Here is a 21,613-nt window from a genome sequence, read left to right as displayed (position 1 = left end):
TTTAAATGGCCTGGCAGGCCAGGCTGTCATTAGCTGTGGTGCAGCGGGCAAGACCTCCTTGTCCACTGAGATTGAGCCCTGAAATAGAAGGGGCCCGGGAATGGTGGCCAGGGCACTGGCATTCCGGCCTCTCCAACCTGCAGTCTGCCCGGCACCCACGTGGGCCCGACGCGTCCAGGGCCCACTACATACTGCACGCTGGGTGAGCACGTTCCATCCAGATCTGATCATCAGATTCTAATCTGCTCTCTGAGGGGCAGTGTGGCAGGTGAAGAGGGCCTCGTCTGGGGGCCGGGGTCTGGCGGCTCACTCTCCTCCTGTCTCCCACTAGCTGTGTGTTCTTGGCATGCCCAAGGGTCTCCCTTCCTCAAATGCAAAAATGGAGAGAACAGGCCTGGCCAGTGTGGCTCAATGGTTGAGCGTCAACCCATGAACACAGAGATCACGGGTTTGATTCCCGGGTTTTAGGCTCCATCCCCAGTTGTGTGTGTACAGGAGGCAGCCGATCAAAGGTTCTCTCTCATTGATGTTTCTCTCTCTCTCTCCCTCTCCCTTCCTCTCTGAAATCAATAAAAATATATTTTAAAACATAAAGGAAGAGATCCCAGAGAGCCCCACCCCCTCCCCTTCGCCTCTCTCTGTCCCCACGCACGCACCTAGGAAAGGCCACATGAGGACACAGAGGAGGCAGCGGTACTCAAGCCAGGGGGAGTCCTCACTAGAAACTGAGTCAGCCAGGACCTTGATCTTGGACTTTCCAGCCTCCTGAACTGTGAGAAAGTAGAATTCTGTTGTTTCGGCCATGCCGTCTGTGGTCCTTTGTTATGCCAGCCCAAGCTAACTATATGCTTGTGATGACCTCACACCCTCTCTATGCTTCAGTCCCCCGTCCTGGGAAAGTGAGAGGGTAGCAAGCTATGAGGCCAGTACCATCCTAATACCAACCAAACAAAGACATCATAAAAAAACAACAACTACAGGTCAGTATCTCTTATGAGTCCAACGCAAAAACTCCGCAACAAACCAAATGCAGAAAATATATAAAGATCACTTGCCATGACCAGGTAGGATTTATCCCAGGAATGCTAAGTTGGTTTAAAATCCAAAAATCAACTAACATAAAACACTATAGCAATAGAACAAAGAGCAAAAACCATATAATCATCTCGAGAGACATAGAAAAGTATTTTAAAAATATTTTACATCTACTCGCGAAAAAACACTCAAGGCCTGGCCAGGTGGCTCAGTTGGTTGGAGCACCATCCACGCACCAAAAGGTTGTGGGTTCAACTCCGGGTCAGGGAGCATACGAGAGGCAGTCAACTGATGTTTCTCTCACATCGATGTTTCCCTCTCCCCCTCTCTCTCTAAAAATCAATGAAACATATCCTCTGGTGAGGATTAAAAAGACAAAAACACTCAAACTAAGAATGGGTGTCTAAGAGAAACCCACAGTTAGCATCCTACTTAATCGTGAGAGCCTAAAAGCTTTCTCCCAAAGATCAGGAACAAAACGAGGATGTCTGCTCTCGCCACTTCTGCTCAACACTGTACTGGAAGATCTTGCCAGGGCAGTTAGACAAGAAGATTAAGTAAAAGGCACCCAGCCTGGCCACTGTGGCTCGGTTAATTGAGCATCGTCCCATGCACCAACAGGTCACAGGTTGGATTCCCAGTCAGGGCACGTGCCTGGGTTGTGGGCTTGATCCCCAGTAGGGGTTGTAAAGGAGGCAGTCAACAGATGTTTTTCTCTCACATTGATGTTTTCCCCTCTCTCTCTCCCTCTCCCTTCCTCTCTCTCTAACATCAAGAAAAACATATTTATAAATAAACAAACAAATGGCACCCATATTGGAAAGAAAGTAGTAAAACTACATTTGTAGATGACATGATCTTGTATATAGAAAATTCTAAGAAATTCACTAAGACAAACAAGTATGAGAACTAATAAACACGTTTAGCAAGGTTGCAAGATTGATCAATATACAAATTTATCAATTCTATTTCTATACCATAGCAATGAACATACTAACACATGAAATAAGGAAACCAATTCTATTTACAATAGCATATGTGGGGCATGGCTGCAGTGTTTTGGCCAGGTTCAAGCCTCGGACTAATGAAAGGACAGGGTCCTCTCATTGCCACGTGCAAGTCCCAGCTGGAGGGCAGGGCCCTCCCAGCACAATTATAGCCAACGGCTGTGGTTGTGAGCTTGAACCTATGGTCTGAACACGTGGCCCCACGTGCCTTGTGCTAGAGTTCAGGTGCATGTAGTTGAGTAGGGTTGAAACTCACAAGAATGCTGTAAACGTGATCATGCCCCTACTTTGCCTCGTGGCATCTGCGATAAAATAAAGACATGGCTTGTGGGCGCTGGCGCTGTCTCATCAGGGAGCAGCGTCCCACCGAGACCCAGCTTTCATTATCTTGTCTGTCTTTTCTCAATCCTTTCACCCCCCCACTCAGGGTCACTGAACCAGGCTGAGCTGGCATGGCAAGGCATCCTGGGGCTGAGTATGCCATGGCCGTGCCGACTCCCCACAAGCATAAGTACAATAAAGCAGGAATAAATTTAACAAAAGAAGTGTAAAATTTACACTCTGGGAGCTATAAAACATGTAGGCCATTAAAGAAGACCTAAATAAATGGAAGAAATCTCCGTTCATGAATCAGAAAAGTGACTGTTGTTCAGATGGCAACACTCCCCAAACTGATTTACACATTCAACGCAGCAAAAATCCCAGCTGCTTCCCCCCGAGATGGACAAGGACCGTGCCTGACCGGGAGCACCAGCATCGTCTGGGAACCTGCTGGACACCCAGCCCCACAGAACCAGAGACCAGGTGGGGTACAGCAACACGCATCTTAACGCGCCTCCAGGAGACCCTGGCGTTCACTGGGGCAGCGGACCCCTGCTTAGAGGGTCTGGTGTCCTCAACCTTGCCGGTATACTGGACTCACCAAGGGAAAGTTTGTGTAAAAGATCCATCCTCTGGCCCCAAGCAGACCAACTGAATCAGACTCGCTGGGGATGGAGATCAGTGATGGGTAGTTCTTAGAGCTCCCAGGTGCATCATTACGCAGCCAGGTGAGGACTGCGTTAGGTGTCCGAGGCCCCTGCTTTCTTCAGCCCCTTGAATGTTTGGTCCACATTCAGCTCGCCGGGGCCACCTGGTGGCCACACTGAGCAATCACTCTACATCTTGCTTGGGTACCACCACCCGCAGCCACTACCACCACCAGCCTCCCGCAGCGAAGGTCAGCATCATCCCCCTTTGGAATAGGGGGCTGGTGGGCGTGGTGGGAGGGGGGAGGGCCCTCCACCGGCTCCTCCTCCTGCCTCCAGACTGAAACACTCCACAGTCCAAAGGCAGCAGGGGCATCCACTGCTAAACACAGCCCCAACCACGGCACCCTTCCCTCTCTATGGCCACCAGCGTTAGAGCCACCTTACCCGTCCAGCATCGTCTCTGAGAGCTTCCAACACAACTGTGTTCATCGGCACCACGGCACCTCCACTGCCTCTGCGTGTACTTTGCGCCGTTCAGCCTCCTGGCTTCTGCCCATGCAGCCCCTCCGGCCAGAAGTGCCTCCCCCAGCCCTCACTACGCTGGGATTGTACCAGGTCAGCTCTGTGGGACCTCTCCTCTCTCCCCTCAGTGTTCCCTGCTCCACCCTCTGCGCCTCGCAATGGACACCCATGGCTGCAGAGCTCAGAGGAGGGAAGGGTGGTCAGCTTTGGAGGTGAGGGAGGGTGAGATACCTAGAATGCCTAAGGAAGTGGGTGTGTGGGGGTGATGCTTGAAGCACGGCCAGGCATCCCTTTCAACCCCCTGAGCTTCCAGCTACAGAGGGAACTGGAAGCTTCCGTGCTCTGCCTTCTCCATATCCTTTGAAAGCCAGAGGAGCTGTCTCTTAGCACATGGCTGCCACCCAGTGGCAACATACCATCCCACTATGAAGACCCAAAAGAAACAAGAGACACAATCTCGCTGGGGCCTTGGGAGCGGCCTCATTCTGTGCTCCTCTGGTCCCATCAGTTTGGTTGGCTGCTGGGCCAGGAAGGGGCAGCTGTGGAGCCTCGGACCCGCTGCCCTGCACACACTCCGCCAGCTGTTCCAGAATCAAGCTGGGGGTTGTTGGGGCCGGGCGTGTTTCCATTTCAGGGGTCGCCTCTGCTTCCAGCCGGCGGTGGTATGACCGAGAGAGCCACGAGGGTCCCCAGGGACACCTCACCACCTCACGCCCACAGCGGCCACATCCGGGGCCGTGCACTGGCTAAGGCGGGCTCACCTGGCGGTAGGTGCAGATGATGATTTCCCGCAGGTGGTAGTGCATGGGCGTCATGGTCTCGCTGACTATGTCCAGCGCTGCGTCCACCTCCTTCTTCACACGGTGCCCGTCCGGCAGCAGCTGCACCACCTTCATCACCACCTGCGCCAGAGGAGGGGGGCTGAGCAGAGACAAGACCAAGGTGCCGGGGGGGGGGGCTCACCCTCAACAACGGGCTCACCCCACACCAGGGCCACTTGGCTCGAGGCCCAGGCCCTGACCCCAGTTCTCCGGTGGGGCTGGGGACAAGGGCTCCTGGACACCTCTGAGGCCAGGGCTCCCAAGGTGCTTGCTTTCCTAAGCGGTAGAAACCTTGCTTCAAAAAAACCTTCTCCGGACTCTTATCTACAAAACAGAAAGCTGTGTGCGCAGGCTGGTGGGGTGGGTAGGGCAGGCGATGCATGCGATGAGCCTATGTTGGGGCCCAGCGGGCTCTGCTCTCACCCTGCAGGGGCCACAGGCATTTCGGGGACACCCAGCTACGGGGAACCCAGCCTGGATCCCCCTCATCTGATGTAAGCCCCCCTTCACTCCTGGGAAACTGAGGCTTGTGAGGGCCCCTCTGTAGGGCAGGGCTCTTCCGCCAGGTCATCCCCCCGGCAAATCTATCGATCAGGCAACCCCACCGCCAGCACCAACCCAGGTCTCCATCACCTCTCATCCCACAGTGGCAGCCCGCCTCCTCTCTGGGAGCCAGAGAGGGCCTGTGAGAACGTAAGTGGGAGAAAGCTGCAGTTTTTTCAATGAAGGGCCTCTCCCCTAAATCGCTCCTCCCCAGGGACCCTTCATCTCCTTGGCTGTCACCACCACCAGCCAGAAACCCAAGCTCATCCTGGGTGCCTTCCTTGCCAAGACCTACCAAGGAGAACTGAGCTTCTCCTGCTGGTCCCACAGCCCTTCCTCACTCAGGCCCGCCTCTCCTCTCCACTCCCTCCTCCACACAACTAACCCCACCCACACCCAATGATCACGACCTCCTCTGCCTCCCTGCTAGCCTCAAGGTCAAGGTCAAACACTGAGTGTAGCCCTTCAGAGTCCTCACAATCTAGGTCCTCCCACCTCAGCCCCAGTTCCTTCATTCTTGCAAATCACAGCCTTACACAGCTCCTGTCCTTTCCAGACTCCCTCTTTTGCACACTTGATCTCCTCTGCATACTAATCCTCCTCACCCACGAACTCATCTTTCTAAAATGTACTCTAATGTCACCTCCTCCATGAAGCCCTCCTGGGCTCCCCAGGTTGTGCCCTCGGCCCTCAGAACCCATGCCTATTCCAGCCCTCTTCACATTATATTTGATGCTCCCTGCCAGACTGTGGGCTCGATAGGCCCAAACTAATTGCAAAGAAAGCTGGTCTAGACAGGGGAATGTCTTGGGATGGGTGAGGACGGGGATTAGGGGCATCTTCAGGTCAAATAACTTTGGAACACAGGCTCTGCGGTCCACTCCCTGGCTTGTGCCCCAGCCCCATCACCTCTCCGATAGGGCCTAAGGCCGTGGTCGGCAAACTGCGGCTCGAGAGCCACATGCGGCTCTTTGGTCCCTTGAGTGTGGCTCTTCCTAAGCCTTAGGAGTACCCTAATTAAGTTAATAACAATGTACCTACCTATATAGTTTAAGTTTAAAAAATTTGGCTCTCAAAAGAAATTTCAATCGTTGTACTGTGGATATTTGGCTCTGTTGACAAATGAGTTTGCCGACCACTGGGCTAGGGTGATGAGCTTAGCTCCCTGTGCCTCAGTTTTCTCACCTGTCAACTGGGAGTAGCAAGGGCACTAACTCTTGGGGCTGTAAAGGGTGAAGAAGAGAGTCCACACAGCTCCTAGCAAAACGCTGGGAGTGAGTAAAAAGAGACCACATTTGACTGACATGAAGAGGAAGGATTCAACTTAGAAATAAACTCTCACAGATACAATCAAGTGACTTGTGACCAGGAGGCAAGGCCACTCCGTGGGGAAAGGGCATTCTTTTCAACAAATGGTGCTGGGAAAACTGAGTGTCCACATGCCAAGGAATGAACTTGAACCCCTATCTTCACCACATACAAAAATTAACTCAAAATGGATCAAGGAGCTAAAACTATAAAACTCTTAGGAGACATCAGAGGAAAATCTTCATGACACTGCATTTGACAGCGACCCCCTGAACGTGACAACATAAACATGAGGCAACAAAAGAAAAGATAGACAAACTGAACATTAAATTTTAAAAGTTTTGCAAAAAAAGGACACTATCAACAGTGTAAAAAGGCAACCCACAGAATGGAAGAAAACACAAGTCACATAGCTGATGAGGGATTGATATCCAGAACGGAAAAAGAATTCCTACATCTCAACCACGAAACAGCTCAAATCAAAAACAGGCAAAGCACATGACAGACATTTCCCCACGGAGATATACAAATGGCCAAACAGCACATGAAAGCCCTCAACATCATAATTCTTAGAGAAATGCTAATCAAAACCACAATGCAATACCATTCCAGGCTCGCTAGGATGGATGTCATTAAAATAAAATAGAAAACGGAGTGTTAGCAAGGGTGTGGAGAAACTGGAACCCTTGCGTCCTGCAGGTGGGAACGTAAAATGGTGTAGCTACTGTGGAAAACAGTATGGCAGGTGCTCAAAAGTTAAACGTACAGCTACCATATGGCCCAGCAATTCCACTTGTGGAATTGACAGCAGACTCAAACAGATATTGGTACACCCATGCTCACGGAAGCATTATCCACAGCAGCCAAACGTGGATGGATAAACAAAATGTGGCATAGGCATCCGATGGAGTATTTGTCAGCCTTTCAAAGGAAGGAAATTCAATACATGCGCAACATAAATGAACTTGAAGGCATTATCCTAGGTGGAATACACCGACACAAAATGGCAAATACTTACTATTAAGTGCTGTATTATAAATGATTCTACTCATATGCAGCACGTGGAATAATCAAATTCAGAGATAGAAAATAGAACAGTGGTTACCAGGGACTGGGGGGAGGGAGGAATGGGGAGTGACTGTTGAATGGTTAGTCAGTTTGGGATGATGAAAAAGTTCTGGATGGTGGTGATAGTAGTGCAACAAGGAGAACATACTTAATGCCACAGAATTGTGCACTTAAAAATGGTTAAAATGGTAAATTTTATGCTATGTATATTTTACCACAATAAAAAACATAAAAAGAAGCGCATCCGTGAAAATAAAGAGAAGAGAGGGCCAGGATGAGGGAACAGCATATGCAAAGGCCCGGAAGCTGAGAGAGCTTGGAGTGTGAGGACCCGCATGGAAGCCAGGGTGGCAGGCCAGCAGGGAGGGCGCGTGGCTAGGCTGACCAGGTAGGCAGGAGCCAACCACAACGCTGACACCAGGCAGCCACGTGCCAACTCTGAACTCCACATTCCCCACCTGTAAGAGGGAGACATGGCCACCTACTTGGAGGTGTCTAGGAAGACGACATGTTTGCGGTAGGTGTACAATACATGGGGAATGTCAGTGGCCGTCCATCCAGTGTCCTGAACTGAAAGGGGGTTGGGGTTGGGCAGGCTAGAGCCCCGCACCAAAGTCGCCAACCACAGCTGGGTCCCAGGTGCCTATGAGGGGGTTGCCAATGCTACCCAGACAAGAAGGTGGCCAGTGGACTCCCTCAAGGCATACAGTCGCCCAGCAATAGGGTTAGGCAGGATGAGGGGGGTCCAGGCCCCTCATCCCCAGTGGTCATCTGCCAGGGCCCCAGAGCCAAGCTGCCCCATGCCTTGGTTTGCTCATCTGTGAAATGGGAACAGAGAAGCACTGATGTGATGAGGTGGAAGAAGGAAACAGCGTTAAGAGCTCTGAAAATTCCTCCCGACCTGCCAGCAAGACGTGCCTTCTCCCTCCCCCAGGTGACCCCCGGGGACCGTATCGGGCGTGCTCACCTCAAACTCCCCCTTGGTGAGTTTGGCATCAGGCACACTCACGAGTTCCTCCTCCACCACCTCGGGGAAGCCCTGAGGGAGGACAGCTGCTGGGATGGGCGCACTCCTTCCCAGGCTGCCCTTCTCCCTCATGCCACGATCCCCTTGCCAGGGGTCTGCCAGCCCCACTGCCCTCTGCCCAGGATGGGTGGACACGCCAGGCATCAGCTCTGCCCCTACACCCTCCTGGCACCGCCAGCGTCCCCAGGCACCCAGTGCCCATGCTGCCTGGGCGGACCGCTGCCCTCACGCTGGCCTCACATACTCGGACGTGCCAGAAGGCGAGCACAGCCACCACCATGGCCGTCGTGGTCCGGCCCTGGCCGCTGAGGCAGCTGAACACGAAGCCGGAGCCCGAGTCCTTGGTGAGGGCGGCCCGCAGGACCTCAAACAGCCGGTCAAAATCCTGCGTGGGGAGACCAAGGTCTGAGTCAGTGGGTGCTCCTGGCTGCACAGACTCCCGGGGTGGCGCACCCCCGCAAAAGGGAGTGCTCACCCGATGCCAGGCTGTGTGTCAGGCTCACAACCTGTATACACACACTCAACTCACTGCAGGACACACAAGACCACGTGCACGTCAACAGCCCCGTGTGCAGCATAATCCCCACCCCAGGACTGGGACGGACATTTGAGCACACAGACGCATGCACAAATCTGGGCTTCTGTTGCCTGCCGTTCACCAGGCAGAACACGCACATGCGCACATGTGCACGCACTCCGATGTGCTGCGCCCCAGGCCACGCATGGACCCCCTGCTCTGCTGCCCACATCTGAGGTGCCCCCAACAACCCAGCTCCCAACCGCAGCGGATCATTGCAGCGCACGGCCACCAGGGGGCGACAAACTACAGACAACCAGACCCACAGAACAAAGTGAGACAGGAAACCCAAGCCCCATCGCCTCCTATCCGGCCCCCCTCCGCACACTGCAGAGACCCACACAGACACGGCACCCAAACAACCGAGGCATCACAGGCACACAGCGACCCGCACACAATACACGCTGGACACACACACCACACAGACATATCCACGCACCTAAAAGACACACTACACAGACATCCACAAAGACACATACGTCACAAACCTACAGAAGCCACATGCACACAAACCCCCTTAGTGACACACAGCATCCCACAACACCCTCCTCCACCAAGCCCAGACACACACCACGCCACATATTTCCCCAAAAGACACACTCTCCACACTTGTCCCCCAGGAAAGGTAAGACATCCATCACAGACACCATTAAGTTACACACACCACACACACATACCCACTCCACATGACACCCACTCCAGTCCCCCAACACACATATACCACCAACACCATGGACATGCTCACCCTCATACACACCTACAACATAGAATAAACACACATGTACACACACACGGGCATGCAAATGCCAAGCTGGGAAGGGATGTGAATAAACCACCTGAGCCGAATCTAAAACCTTGTGGCACAAGCTCCCAGTCCCTCAGCAGAGCCTGGCCATAGCCAAGGCCCAGGCCAGAGGGGAAGCAGCCTTGCCTGCCTGGCCCCTCACCTCCTCGCGGGGGGCACAGAAGTCTGGCACGGGGATGCGGTGGTAGGTGAGGCCGGGGCAGGCCCCGCGGTGCTGGCTGAAGACTTCCTGCATGGTGAGGCACGACTGGAACCTGTGGGTCCGCGGGCCCTCCGCGCCTGCGGGAGGCACGCTCAGGTGGGCCTTCAGCTGGGTCTCCAGGTTCTAGGGAGGGTGGGACAGAGGGCACACAGGCCACTGAAGCAGCCTCCAGGCCAGACCTGAAAGACCAGAGTCTGCTAGGGCCAGGACCAGGCCTGGCTTCCGGACCCATGGCTGCCCGGACCCATGCCTGCCCTTCCTGAGCCTCAGGGATCATAAACCAGACCCAGAGCCAGGCAGGTAGCCATGGCAGGAATCCTGAATCAGCCACTCCCTGACCCTTGGGGGCCTCAGTTTCTCCACCTGTACAATAGGACCTTCTACGGACCCTCCCAGGCCAACTCCCCAGAAGGCCTCCAAGCTAGAGGTGTGTAGAAGGCAGAAGGGCCTCACCTCCAATTGCTCAGTGGCCATGGGGGGCCCAGGCCACCGCAGGCTGTGGGTGTGCCCGTCACACTCCAGCACAGCCTCCTCCCTCAGGTTGACCCAAACGACCTGCCGCAGCTTCCTCTTGGCATCGGTCAGGTAGGCCAGGATACTCCCCAGGGCCTGCAGGGACAGGAGGGAGGTCAGCAGAAGGGCTCCCCCTCCCCTCCCCACCCCACAAATGGTCCCAGGCCGGCTGGGGGGGTCACCTTGGCGCTGGGCTGGGCTGTGCCGTAGATGGGCATTCGGGACACCCGCCGGAAGTTGGCCACGTCCATCTCTTTGATGGTGCTGAGTGCGTCTGGGGAGACGAGATCGTCCGCCCTCTGTAGGGAGAGCAGCAAGCCTGGTACTCACAGCAGCACTGAGAGGCTTGGAACCAGCCCCAGGGGCAGCGGAAGGGGGGACAGCACTTCACACTCAGAGCTTCGTCGCTGCCCCGGCAAGGAGACCGGCAGGGCCCGCTCTCCAGATGAGGACGCCGAGGTGCACAGGGGAGAGGCTGGTGGCAAAGACTCTAGAACGAGGTCTCCTGACGCCCTGCCCAGACCCCTCGGTGTGAGACGGAGGAGAATGACCCCATGACACTCACAAGAAGATTCCACACCCACTGGCTGTCACCCCTTTGCCTCTATGAGGGTGATGCTTCCCTGAACCCCGCAGGAATCAAAGGCCAGGCCCCACACATTCCCACTTCCCCAGGCAGACAGCCACACTCACCAGGGAGCCCTTGGCGATGAGGTCCCCAGGGGCCATGGACCCCACTGAGCTCAGTGTCACAGGCAGGCGGTACAGCTCAGGGTGGGCACACAGCCAGCGGCTGAAACTGAGGGCAAAAGCCAGCAGGTACTGCAGCCCAAGGCAAAGAGAGATGGGAGTTCAGGGGCGCAGGGCCACCCTGAGCTCTCCCTACCTGCCCCAGGGTGGGGGAGTCCCAGGAAACACCCATGATGGCCCAGGGCATGGAGGAGAGGGTGGGGAGCAAGGACCAGGCCGTCCAAAGATCTTTCTGGGCCCCAAAGCCCTGGCTAAGGGTACCAAGACGGGGCCCAGGGGCGAGAGGTGGGTCCTCCCTTTGCTCAGGGACCACCCCCTACCTGGGTCTCCCCTTGCATCCCCCACACCTGCCTTCCTGTGAAACCAACATACGTGTCCCCAACTCTGCTCCCTAATCCCACAGGGGCCCTCGCTGACCCCATGCCTGTCACTGTGGGAGGCTGGAGGGGCCTGGAGAAGGGCAGGGGCCTCTCACCCGGGCCCCACCTGCTCATGCAGATAGTAGTTAAACAGGATCAGGTAGAAGTATCGCTCCAGGCTCTGCAGGGCCCTTTGCCGGACACCCTGCTGGCTGCTGCTTCCCTGAGAGGGGGGGACAGGAGGGAGGTTGGGGAGGTAAAGATGGGGCTGCTCTGGCCCCACAACCCACCCAGGAAGGGCAGGAGTTAAGCCTCAGAAATCCCAGAAGACAGTCTACCTCTCCCTTCACACAGTTCTGCCAGCTGGGAGTCCTTCCAAGCATCTCACCTGCCCCCTGCAGCAGGTAACCCAGGTGCAGGGAGAGCTGCGGTGGCTTTGGCAGGCACTACAGTTCCCCATGCGGGGTCTGCCTCCCCCACAGGCTCTGAGCCCAGAGACAGGCTGGGGCTCCCCGACGGCTCCAGCACCTCCACAAGGGCAGCACCCCCTCTGTGCTGAAGCAGCACGTGTATCAGCATCTCCCCTGAGCCAGAGGCCCTCACCTCCCTTTGCCTGGGACCCTCCCTACAAGAAAACAAAAAGGCCCTCATGACAGCGCTACCCCTACTTAGAAAGGGGAAACTGAGGGTCAGAGAAATGAGGGTCTTGCTCAAAGTCACAGAGCTGGGTCCCCAAACCAGGGTCCTAACCCCAGCCCAGCACTCTGGGTGGGGCTGTCAGCGGGGCATGACTCCCCAGGGTCCTTCTCTCACCTTCAGCCATCAGGTTCCCCTGCTGGGTCAGCACTGGCCTCAGGAGGGCAAGGGAGATGGCTACAGGCCCGAGAGAAAGGCCAGACCCTTGGGTGAAGTTTAATTCCATCTCTGAGAACCAGGATAGAGGTCAACAAACGACTACGTCTATAAAAGGCCGAGCAGTAAGGACTCCAGGTTTGCAGGCTGCCGGTCTCTGTTCAGCGCCGCCGCTGCAGCGGAAGAGCCAGAGACAGCGCAGAGCGAGGGGGCGAGACCAGCCCCAGGCAAACGCATTCACCAAAGCAGGCGGTGGGCTGTGTCGGGCCCGGGGCCGCCGTGTCCCAGCACCTACTCCAGACTAAGGGAGAAAAATCCCACCTGCGTGAAAGCCCGCTGTCACAGACACAACAGTGTGGACAAGGATAGGGAATGAGAGTGACTCGACTGTGCAACGAGAAGGGGCCTGTCATAAACCATGGCCGGTGACCTGTGGGAACACGGCCGGTTTCAGGTCCCGGCTAAGTGCTCGATGGGTCTGATCTGACCTGCTCTTCCCAACAGCCCTGTGGGTCGTTACCATCCGTGGCCCCGCGCCCACAGCCACACGCCTGCACGTGGAAGAGCCAGGACCGGACCCGGGCCAGCATGCTCTTAACCTGTCGGCCCAACGATGCTGAACCACGCCATGAGCTTAAGCTACACGACCCAGAACACTCTCAGTGACCACGGGCAGGCATGAGCAGGGGAAAGACCAACAAAACACGCTGGATGCACAACGCGTGCTGGGGCAACCTACACAAGAACATGAAAGATGAAAGAGCCCGGCCCAGAGTGCTCGCGGCGGCTCTGCTGGGATTATTAGCGTTTCCTTCTCTGATTCCTCAATTTTCCATAATCTAACGCTGCTTTTTAAAGGTGCTTTTAAAGTGTTAAAGAAGAAAAAGGCTCTGCCGCTTCAGATTCTTTCCAAGCACCGTTTGCAAACACTGCCCAGCGTCCTCTCCCCAGAGAGTGGGGACAGGCCTGCTGAGACAGCCCAGAGCCATCCCGCTCCCGGAGGGGGCAGGCTGGACCCAGCCCCGGACGTCCTGAAGAAGGGCCAAGGTTTTATCTGGGGGAGAGCCACGAGCATTCTGGGAAGTATCTGGGTCCAGAGGCCCAGCACCCCGCCGGCAGCCCCTTCGTCCATCCTGTTTATTCTGCAGCGAGGGGACCTGGTCAGGGAAAGTAAACTTCCCTCTTCCTTCTGTCCTTCCTGCATCCCGCCCCCCTCGCCCCTTCCTCGGCCAACCGCTCTCCTCCTGGGAGAGGCAGCGCCGGGACCCGTCAGGATGAAAGAAGCCAGCGCACAGGCCTGACACATGAGGCTGCGGGTTCATGCAAACGCGGCTGCTCTCCGTCCTCCACGCCTCACCTGGGCCGGGCTCTCGGGCCGGACACGGTCCAGCTTCCTCTGGTGTTTTAACACTACTTCCTTCAGGTCGTGCAGCTCAGCACAGGCAGTGATGGCTCTGTCCACCTGGTGCCAGGACCAGGGCAGGGGCAAGGGGACAGCGGCAGGGAGGGCGCAGGGCCAAGGGAAGAGGGTGGCAGACAGAAGAGAAGGGGGTAAAGAGAATGATTAGCCGTGAATGAGAGCAGGGGGTCCCAGGGGAGGAAGGGACCCCACCGTGAGGGTGTGAGTGCTCCCTGCGCTGCCCCTGCCCAGCCTCCTTGCTCACCTCCTCCACCATCTTCCTGCCCTGGGGCACCGCGTGGAGGAAGCTCTGGATCACCTGGAGCTGCTCCATGGGCAGAGGCTTGGTCTTCGCAGGGACAGCCCTGGCAGGAAGGGGCGGGAGCATCCTCAGCCACAGGATGGCCCTGCTGTGACCTCCCATTTGTATCCCGCTGAGAGGCTCCAGGCTCCAAGTCCTCCTTTCAAGTTGGGGGGGTAGGGGGCGGGGAGCAAGGGGCATTTTCCCCACTGGGGAAACTGAGGCCCAGAAAAGTCAAGTGACTTTCTCCAGGCCACCCTGCAAGTCTGCGGCAAACCCGGACATGAACCCCAGCGACCCGTTTCCAGCTCTGGCTCCAAGCCCCCGAAGCGTCCCTGGGGCCCTGCCCTCCCCACTCACTCAGGCCCGGAGGCAGTCCCACTCTGGTGAAACAGCACGAGGGTCCCCAGGACCATGCCCAGGTTGGTCCTGCCCACACCTGTCTGGCAGCTGAAGAGGAGGGCAGGGGGAGGCCCGTGGGCATCTCGGAGCAGCAGCAGGCTGGGGGTCTCCTGGGGAAGGACCGTGGAGAGCATATCACAGCACGACCCAGACACCCCTCGGCTGAGGAGCTGGTGGGGGTAAGGGGTCGTGACACAGGCCCACCCCCACCCCAGTCTGCAGCAAATGGCGGGCAGACAGGAAGCTCAGCCCGTTTAGCCAAACCCCAAGGCCCGATCTGCTCCACCTGCCCTGGGAGCCCAGGCTCTGCTCCTTCCCAGACCCGGGGGGAGACCAAGGCCTGGCTCTGGAACTGAGCCCCACTGGGGGGACAGGGCCGCACCTCACACCCCTGTGAGATGCAGATTAAGTAAGGGGACCCCTGAAGGCGTTGAGAGAGAACCACCAGGACTCAGGAAGTACCAGAAGAGTCTAGTTGCAGCGGTTCTCAACCTGTGGGTCGCGACCCCTTTGGCGGTCGAACGACCCTTTCACAGGGGTCACCTAAGACCATCCTGAATATCAGATATTTATTTATTTATTTATTTATTTATTTTTAAAATATATTCCACTGATTTTTATTTTTATATATATTTTATTGATTTTTTACAGAGAGGAAGGGAGAGAGATAGAGAGTTAGAAACATCGATGAGAGAGAAACATTGATCAGCTGCCTCCTGCACATCTCCTACTGGGGATGTGCCCACAACCCAGGCACATGCCCTTGACCGGAATCGAACCTGGGACCTCTAGGTCCGCAGGCCGACGCTCTATCCACTGAGACAAACCGGTTTCGGCTCCACTGATTTTTTTACAGAGAGGAAGGGAGAGGAATAGAGAGCTAGAAACATCAATGAGAGAGAAACATCGACCAGCTGCCTTCTGTACACTCCCTACTGGGGATGTGCCCGCAACCAAGGCACATGCCCGTGACTGGAATCGAACCTGGGACCCTTGAGTCTGCAGGCTGACGCTCAATCCACTGAGCCAAACTGATCAGGACAGAATATCAGATATTTACATTACGATTCATAACAGTAGCAACATTACAGTTATGAAGTAGCAACGAAAATAATTTTATGGTTGGGTCACAACATGAGGACCTGTATTTAAAGAGCCAGAAGGTTGAGAACCTCTGGTCTAGAGGGTGAGACTGTTTAGCTTCAGTAAAGAAATGAGGAACTTGAGGTCTAGAGAGGTTAGCAGATTTGTCCAAGGTCACACAGCGAGTCAGCAGCCTCGTCACAGCAAAGCCGGTCCTCCAGACACCCAGCTGGGCCCTGCCACCCGAGCATGTACCTATATACACCCACACAGACACACGGATGCACACAGCCCCCACACACAGACGTGTACACACACAACCCCCACACACATGCACACATACCCATCATACTCGACACCACCCACAACTCAGAGGCCACACCTACCCTGAGCATCTCCATGGAGACAGGGCCTCTACACAGACCCACTCTCCAGGCCCTTGCCCCCCAACTCCGTGCTCCCCACACCCCTCCACCCCACTTACCCGGATGATACTGACAAAGGCATCAAACTGGGTTTCCAGGGGAGCCCCTTGCTCTGGCAGGGGCAGGCGGTGGTACCTGCCAGGGGAGGGGGAGGAGCCCATCAGGCAGACCACACACCCCGGGCATCCCCCACCCCTGCATTCCATTCAGCCCCACCTGCAGCTGGTGAGGCTGAGGCCCAGCTGGAGAGCAGCCCCAGGTCAGCGTGCCCAGCACCCCAGGGCCCTGCAGGGCTGGCCCTCGGTACCTGTAGGTGGGCTGCAGGAATAAGGGCCGCTTGTACACCCCCTCGGTCACGTGCACATCATCCTCACCCCGGATGGCCACAGCGTGGGGCTCCCCCCGCAGGTCCTCGATGTTGTGGTACACGTGGTACGTGTTCTCGCTCAGCTGGGCAAAGTCGTGAATCTGCATGGAGGAGTGGGGGCCAGAGGGCCATGACGGACCTTCAGGCCACCCAGAGGCCTCGACAGGCTGCCTGTCCCCCAGAGGGGACTCCATGTCAGGGTGCTCTCTGTGACTGGCGTGTCCTACGGGCAGCTGCCCAGGCCCTGGGGTCAGGGGGAGGGCTCTGCCCAGCAGGCAGCAGGAGTTAGCTAAGCCACCAGACTGAAGGACAGGGCCAGGCTTGGTCACCTGGGACTGGAGAGGAGGCCTGAAAGGGAGATGGGAGGCCACCAGTGGCCTCTCCGGACTAGGTTTCTGCCTGTGGAAGTCTTGGGGGGAACTGTGACCCCCATACTCTATTGGCACACCTCTGTGGTCTGTCGACAGCCTCTGAGGCCTTGACAAACCTGTAGAGGGTGGACAGCGGAACCTCAGAAACCAACAGTCCCACAAGAGAAGTGGCCCACCCCAGGGCTCAGAGCTCACGGGCTGAACTCAGCCTCAGGCTCCTAGCCGAGCGCTTTCGCACCGTCAGACCTTTTTCTAATAAGGATGCTGAGTGTGGGAAAGAGGCAGGGCAAACAGCGCTGGGAATAGGTCCTTCCTCTGGCTGCCCGTGAGCCGGCCCTGTAGCCAGCCACTGGCCCAAGCAGGGCAGGAAGATGGGCAAGGACGAGCCAGTGAGAGCAGCGCTGAGCTGTGGTCTGGGGTCATCTCAGCTGCCCAAGGCCTAGCAGGAGAGGCCCCGCCCACACCAGCGGCCCTCACCTCTTTCCGGATGGCCAGCTCCAAGCTCTCCGCCTGGACGCCGGGCCCCAGGCCCTGGAGGTTCTCGTGGAGGTTCCGCTTGTCGCGAGGTGTGTAGGGCACAAAGTCCTCCTCCGCTCGCAGGAACAGCACCGGCTCCTCCCGCACACAGAAGACGATGCACTCCTGCCGGGAGCCCAGGAAGGAGGTCGCCCCAGTCGGGCAGGGACTCTGCTCCACTGCCCCCCGCCAGGCCTTTGAGCAGGCCGTTCCCCTCCTCAAGGGCTCTTCACCCCACTGTGTCCCTGAGACCTGAATCCTGCCCAGGAAGCAAAGCTCAGACCAAACGCCACCCGCTCCCGACCCTCCCTCCTCTCAGGGCCAGTAGTCCTCCATCTGAACTTCGTAATGTTAACCCCCTTTGTAGTAACATTATCAACGAACACATCTTTTCTCCTTTAGTGGATTACAGGTTCCTCACAGGAATCACATCCTGGTCTCTGCAACTCCTAGCACAGAGCCCCGGATCAATCAAGGGCTTGATAGCATCAGTTGAAGAAATGAATGCCCTCACCCACAATGCAATCATTCATTCCCTGTGCATCGTACAGACGGAGGGAGATAGTGGGGAGACCCCACCCCGAGGAACCGGCGGTCAAGATGGGAAGATGGGATCTGACCACCACTAACACCCCATCCCACTCTGGTTCACTCAAAAACTCTCCATCAACACCCCAGGTCAAACCAGACACCCCATGTCGAAGAGCCTGAAATCACTGTGGACCCTCAGCCTCTGTTCTGGAGACAAAACCCCACCTCAACTGCAGGCAGGAGAGCCCTGGTCGGCGGTTAGAGCATCAGCCCACACACCAAAGGGTTGCGGTTTGATTCCTGGTCAAGGGCACATACCCGGGTTGCAGGTTCGATTCCTGGCCCTGGTCGGGGCGAGTTCAGAAGCAACCAATTGGTGTGTCTCTCTCATGTCATGTTTTTCTCTCTCTCTCTCTCTCCCTCCCTCCTTCCACTCTCTCTAAAATATCAATGGAATCCTTGGGTGAGGATTAACAAAAAATAAAAAAGTAGGCTCTTAGAATTCCAGCTATGTCTGGGTTTGGGTCCTGAGACACCATTCAGGAGCTGTGTCACTTATCCTCTCTGAATCTCAGTTTTCCCCTCTATAAATGGGAGAATAACTTCCCTGCCCTTTTGGGTTGACATGAGGCTATAAGTGTTAGCCGTGATTATCATCCTGTGACTCTCTCTTGTCATCCCGTCACCCTCCTCACTTCCTCTGAGGCTCTCAGAGTGGGGTGTACAGGGGCTTCTGACCTCGAGGCTCCAATGTCCATCCAGGACCATGCAGTAAACATTTGCTCAGAATTTCCAGCCATGCTGACCACAAAGACCGTCATGGTGCTCAAGGCCTGGTAGGGCCTGGTCCAGGTCGCCAGCGCCCTCCCCATCATGTGGCCAGGACCCTCCAAAGCCTCTGAAGTTGCCTCTCCCAGGAGCCCCTTTCCCCAGATTTGGGGGGCTAGCCCCTGCCTGAAAAAGGACAATGCTTACCTTGTGTCCATCCTTCTGGAGTTTCTGGAGGACCTGCCTGAACCCCGAGAGGCTGGGCTGTCCCATGCCAAACACGGTGAGCCCGCCCCGCACTTGCCGGAAGTTGGGGGCCCCACAGCTCCGCAGGGTGCCCAGCAGGTCCATCTTCTCAGCAACATCCCGCACCAGGAAGTAGCGTCCCTGGCAGTGGAAGAGTCAGAGGGGGACACTGAGATGACCCAGGGGCATCTTCTACGGGCAGGGCTCTGTCCCAGGCCCCAGGAGGTGGGGATCAGGGAGATGGGGAAGGGACACGGTCCTCAAGCTGTCTGCAGGCTCACAGAAAAAAACAGATGAGATACGTGACCATCTGTGATCCCAGGAAGGGGTCACAGGGTCAGAGGAAAGAAAATACAGCTCCTCTTGAGTGGGAATCTGAAAAGGTTTCGTGCAGGTGTTGGCATCTGAGCCAGCCTTAGAGAAGGAGAGCATGAAGAGGCACTGCCGGAGCAGGAAACTAGAGCTGGCTCTAGGGTGGACCCACAACTCCCTGGGAGGCCAGAGTGGGGAGTCCACGGGAATCACCTAGAGGAAGGCTGTCCTGGCCCTTTCCTAGGGCCCGGCAGTTCTGAGGAAGGGCAGGTCTCTCCCCTCCCCACCTGGAGTGAATGAATGAACGCCGTGACTACAGAGAAGAGAGGAAAAGGGTACTGGACATCGGGGAGAGCAGCGGGAACTAGAAGAGCTCATTCCTGGGCAAAAGGGAGCACCGAGGTCACCACATCTACCCCCGTGCCCCACACCTGCTGACTGACAGGTGGGACCAGTTCTTCCAGTGCCAGAAACCCTCAGCTACTCCGTCAGCCAACAGTTGTCACGATTTTTCATTCCGTCCTCCATTCACTGACCCTTCCCTGAGGACCTCCATTGTTCTGAGGCTGGGGCTACAGCAGTGAACAAGGAGATGAACAGTCATCTGTCCTTGTGGGCTTTACTTTCTAGGGGATATTTAAGGCAAAAAAACAAAAACAGCTAAGCCAGAGAAGGTCGGAAACTTCGAAAGAGAAGGGGAGGGAGATGGCCACCCTAGGGGCAGCAGTCCTGGCCTAGGGACCTTTGTCCTGTCTATATTCTCCCTGGTGCTCCAACGGAGGGGCTGTGGGCATGCTGGGGCCAGGCAGGGGATGGATGGAGAGAGAAGAGCAGGGGCTCCACAGGGCAGGACGAATGGGCCCCAGAAAACAAATGGGTCAGAGGAAGTGGGATTGGGATCCTGGAAGGTGGAATGAGGCAGTGAAACAGAGAAGGGGATAGTGGGGAGGCAGAAGAGATTAGGGAGAGAACCTAAAGGACAGGAGGGGCGGAGAGAAGCCGGAAGGGGGAGGAAAGGGTAGGGCCTGACCTCACCTGCACCAGGTAGTGCTCAGGGGTAGCATCCGAGAGCCGGCCCAGCGTGTAATGGGCCTTGAGCAACTCATCATGGATCTGGAACTCCTCCTTGCAGTTGTACCTGCCAGGGTTACAGATGGAGACCAAGTTAGGCAACCTCCGCAGCCAGAGTCCACTCCATCCTCACCTGACCCCACAGCAGGACCACCCCACTCCCACTGAAGTGGTTACCCATTCGTGGCAGAGACAGCCCATTGTACCACAATATCCACGCTCCCTTTTGTGAGCAATACAACCCTGGAATGGGAACTGGGCCGTCCATGTAAAGACTACATTCCCAGCCTCCCTTGCAGCTAGTATGGTCATGTGATTATGTTCTGTCCAATGGGATGTTCTGTCCAATGGGATTCTTTAAGGGAAGGTGTGAACCTTCTACATTTCTCTCCTCCTCCCTGGCTCGCATCCAGAAGTGGTAGCAGGAATCAGGTATTGATGATGGCAGGGTATCAAGAGAGGAGGAGCCTGGCTGATCATGCAACCTGGGGCATCTCCTAGACTTTTGTGCGAGGGAAGCTTCTGTCTTGAATAAGGCCTTCTATTTCGGAGTTACTTTGGTCCTGGATGGTCCCCTCCATCAAAGTGTCTCTGGAAACAACCTCCACACTGGTGATCCCACAGCACAGTGAGGTGGTTCAGGACACAGGCTTGGGGCACGAATCCACCTCCACTGCTTTGTAACTCTGTGACTCCGGAGTCACCCACTCTCTGTAGCTACATTTCCAGTGATTCCCACCTCCTAGGGCTGCTGTGAGAAATCAATGCATTAAAGAATGTAAGTGCTTAGCCCGGTGCCTGGGGCACAGTAAGGGCTTATTAATAAAATTATTATTACTAGTGGTAGTTCTACCTCCACACAGGGCCATTCCAAACAAAACCCAAGACGCAAAAAGCTGGTGTGCTGATTCTAACAGCAAAGAAGACACAGCCTCCCAAAGCTGGTGACCTGGTGTCTGATCCTCTTTACAAAGGAAATGCCTCTAGGAAATGCCTCTTTACAAAGGCAGGCGGTGGGGTGCGTGGGAGGGAGCACCAGAAGAGGACGCAAGAGACGCGGTTCCGGCTGCTCGCTCTGCCTCCATCTCACCGCAGAGCCTGGGGTGGGCCAATCTCTCTACCTCCTCGAAACTCAGTTTGTGTATCTAAGTCAGTTTTCACATCTGCTCTAAAGGGTATTATTAGATCAGGAGTCAGCAAACCTTTCCTATCAAGGATCAGATAGTAAATACTGTAGACTTAATGGGCCATACAACGTCTCTGTTACAACTACTCACCTCTGCAGTTGAAGTGTTAAGCATCCACAGATAATATGTGCATGAACGAGAATGGCAGTGCTTCAATAAAACGTTATTGACAAAAACAGATGCTGGGCTAGATTTAGCCCGAAAGATACAGTTTGCCGACCCCTGTGTTAGATGACCTCTAAGGTCCCCTCCACCTCAAACACTGTCAATCTGA

The 21,613-nt window shown here is 55.8% G+C and overlaps 1 protein-coding gene across 8 annotated transcripts in view; it reads right to left on the bottom strand.

Annotated features, from left to right (window-relative positions):
• PALD1 (phosphatase domain containing paladin 1) overlaps positions 1-21,613 on the bottom strand; it is a 71,300-nt gene that overhangs the window by 7,955 nt on the left and 41,732 nt on the right. For 6 of the 8 annotated variants that reach the window (XM_036336981.1, XM_036336987.1, XM_036336982.1 and 3 more), the window contains exons 3-18: positions 20,117-20,219; positions 18,731-18,910; positions 17,186-17,350; positions 16,278-16,438; positions 16,030-16,105; positions 14,421-14,572; positions 14,025-14,124; positions 13,718-13,822; positions 11,636-11,731; positions 11,093-11,221; positions 10,582-10,698; positions 10,340-10,495; positions 9,827-10,009; positions 8,547-8,687; positions 8,243-8,314; positions 4,297-4,437 (exon numbers count right to left, since the gene is read on the bottom strand). In XM_036336981.1, coding sequence (XP_036192874.1) covers positions 4,297-4,437; positions 8,243-8,314; positions 8,547-8,687; positions 9,827-10,009; positions 10,340-10,495; positions 10,582-10,698; positions 11,093-11,221; positions 11,636-11,731; positions 13,718-13,822; positions 14,025-14,124; positions 14,421-14,572; positions 16,030-16,105; positions 16,278-16,438; positions 17,186-17,350; positions 18,731-18,910; positions 20,117-20,219 — 2,077 coding nt within the window. Of the gene's footprint in view, positions 1-4,296; positions 4,438-5,998; positions 8,094-8,242; positions 8,315-8,546; positions 8,688-9,826; positions 10,010-10,339; positions 10,496-10,581; positions 10,699-11,092; positions 11,222-11,635; positions 11,732-13,717; positions 13,823-14,024; positions 14,125-14,420; positions 14,573-16,029; positions 16,106-16,277; positions 16,439-17,185; positions 17,351-18,730; positions 18,911-20,116; positions 20,220-21,613 lie in introns of those variants that run through there. The other 2 variants (XM_036336989.1, XM_036336986.1) reach the window with 2 other exon arrangements.

The sequence above is a fragment of the Myotis myotis genome, unplaced genomic scaffold (assembly GCF_014108235.1).
Source record: "Myotis myotis isolate mMyoMyo1 unplaced genomic scaffold, mMyoMyo1.p scaffold_m19_p_15, whole genome shotgun sequence".
Lineage (NCBI taxonomy): Eukaryota > Metazoa > Chordata > Mammalia > Chiroptera > Vespertilionidae > Myotis > Myotis myotis.
This window is presented reverse-complemented; position numbering and strand designations above follow the sequence as displayed.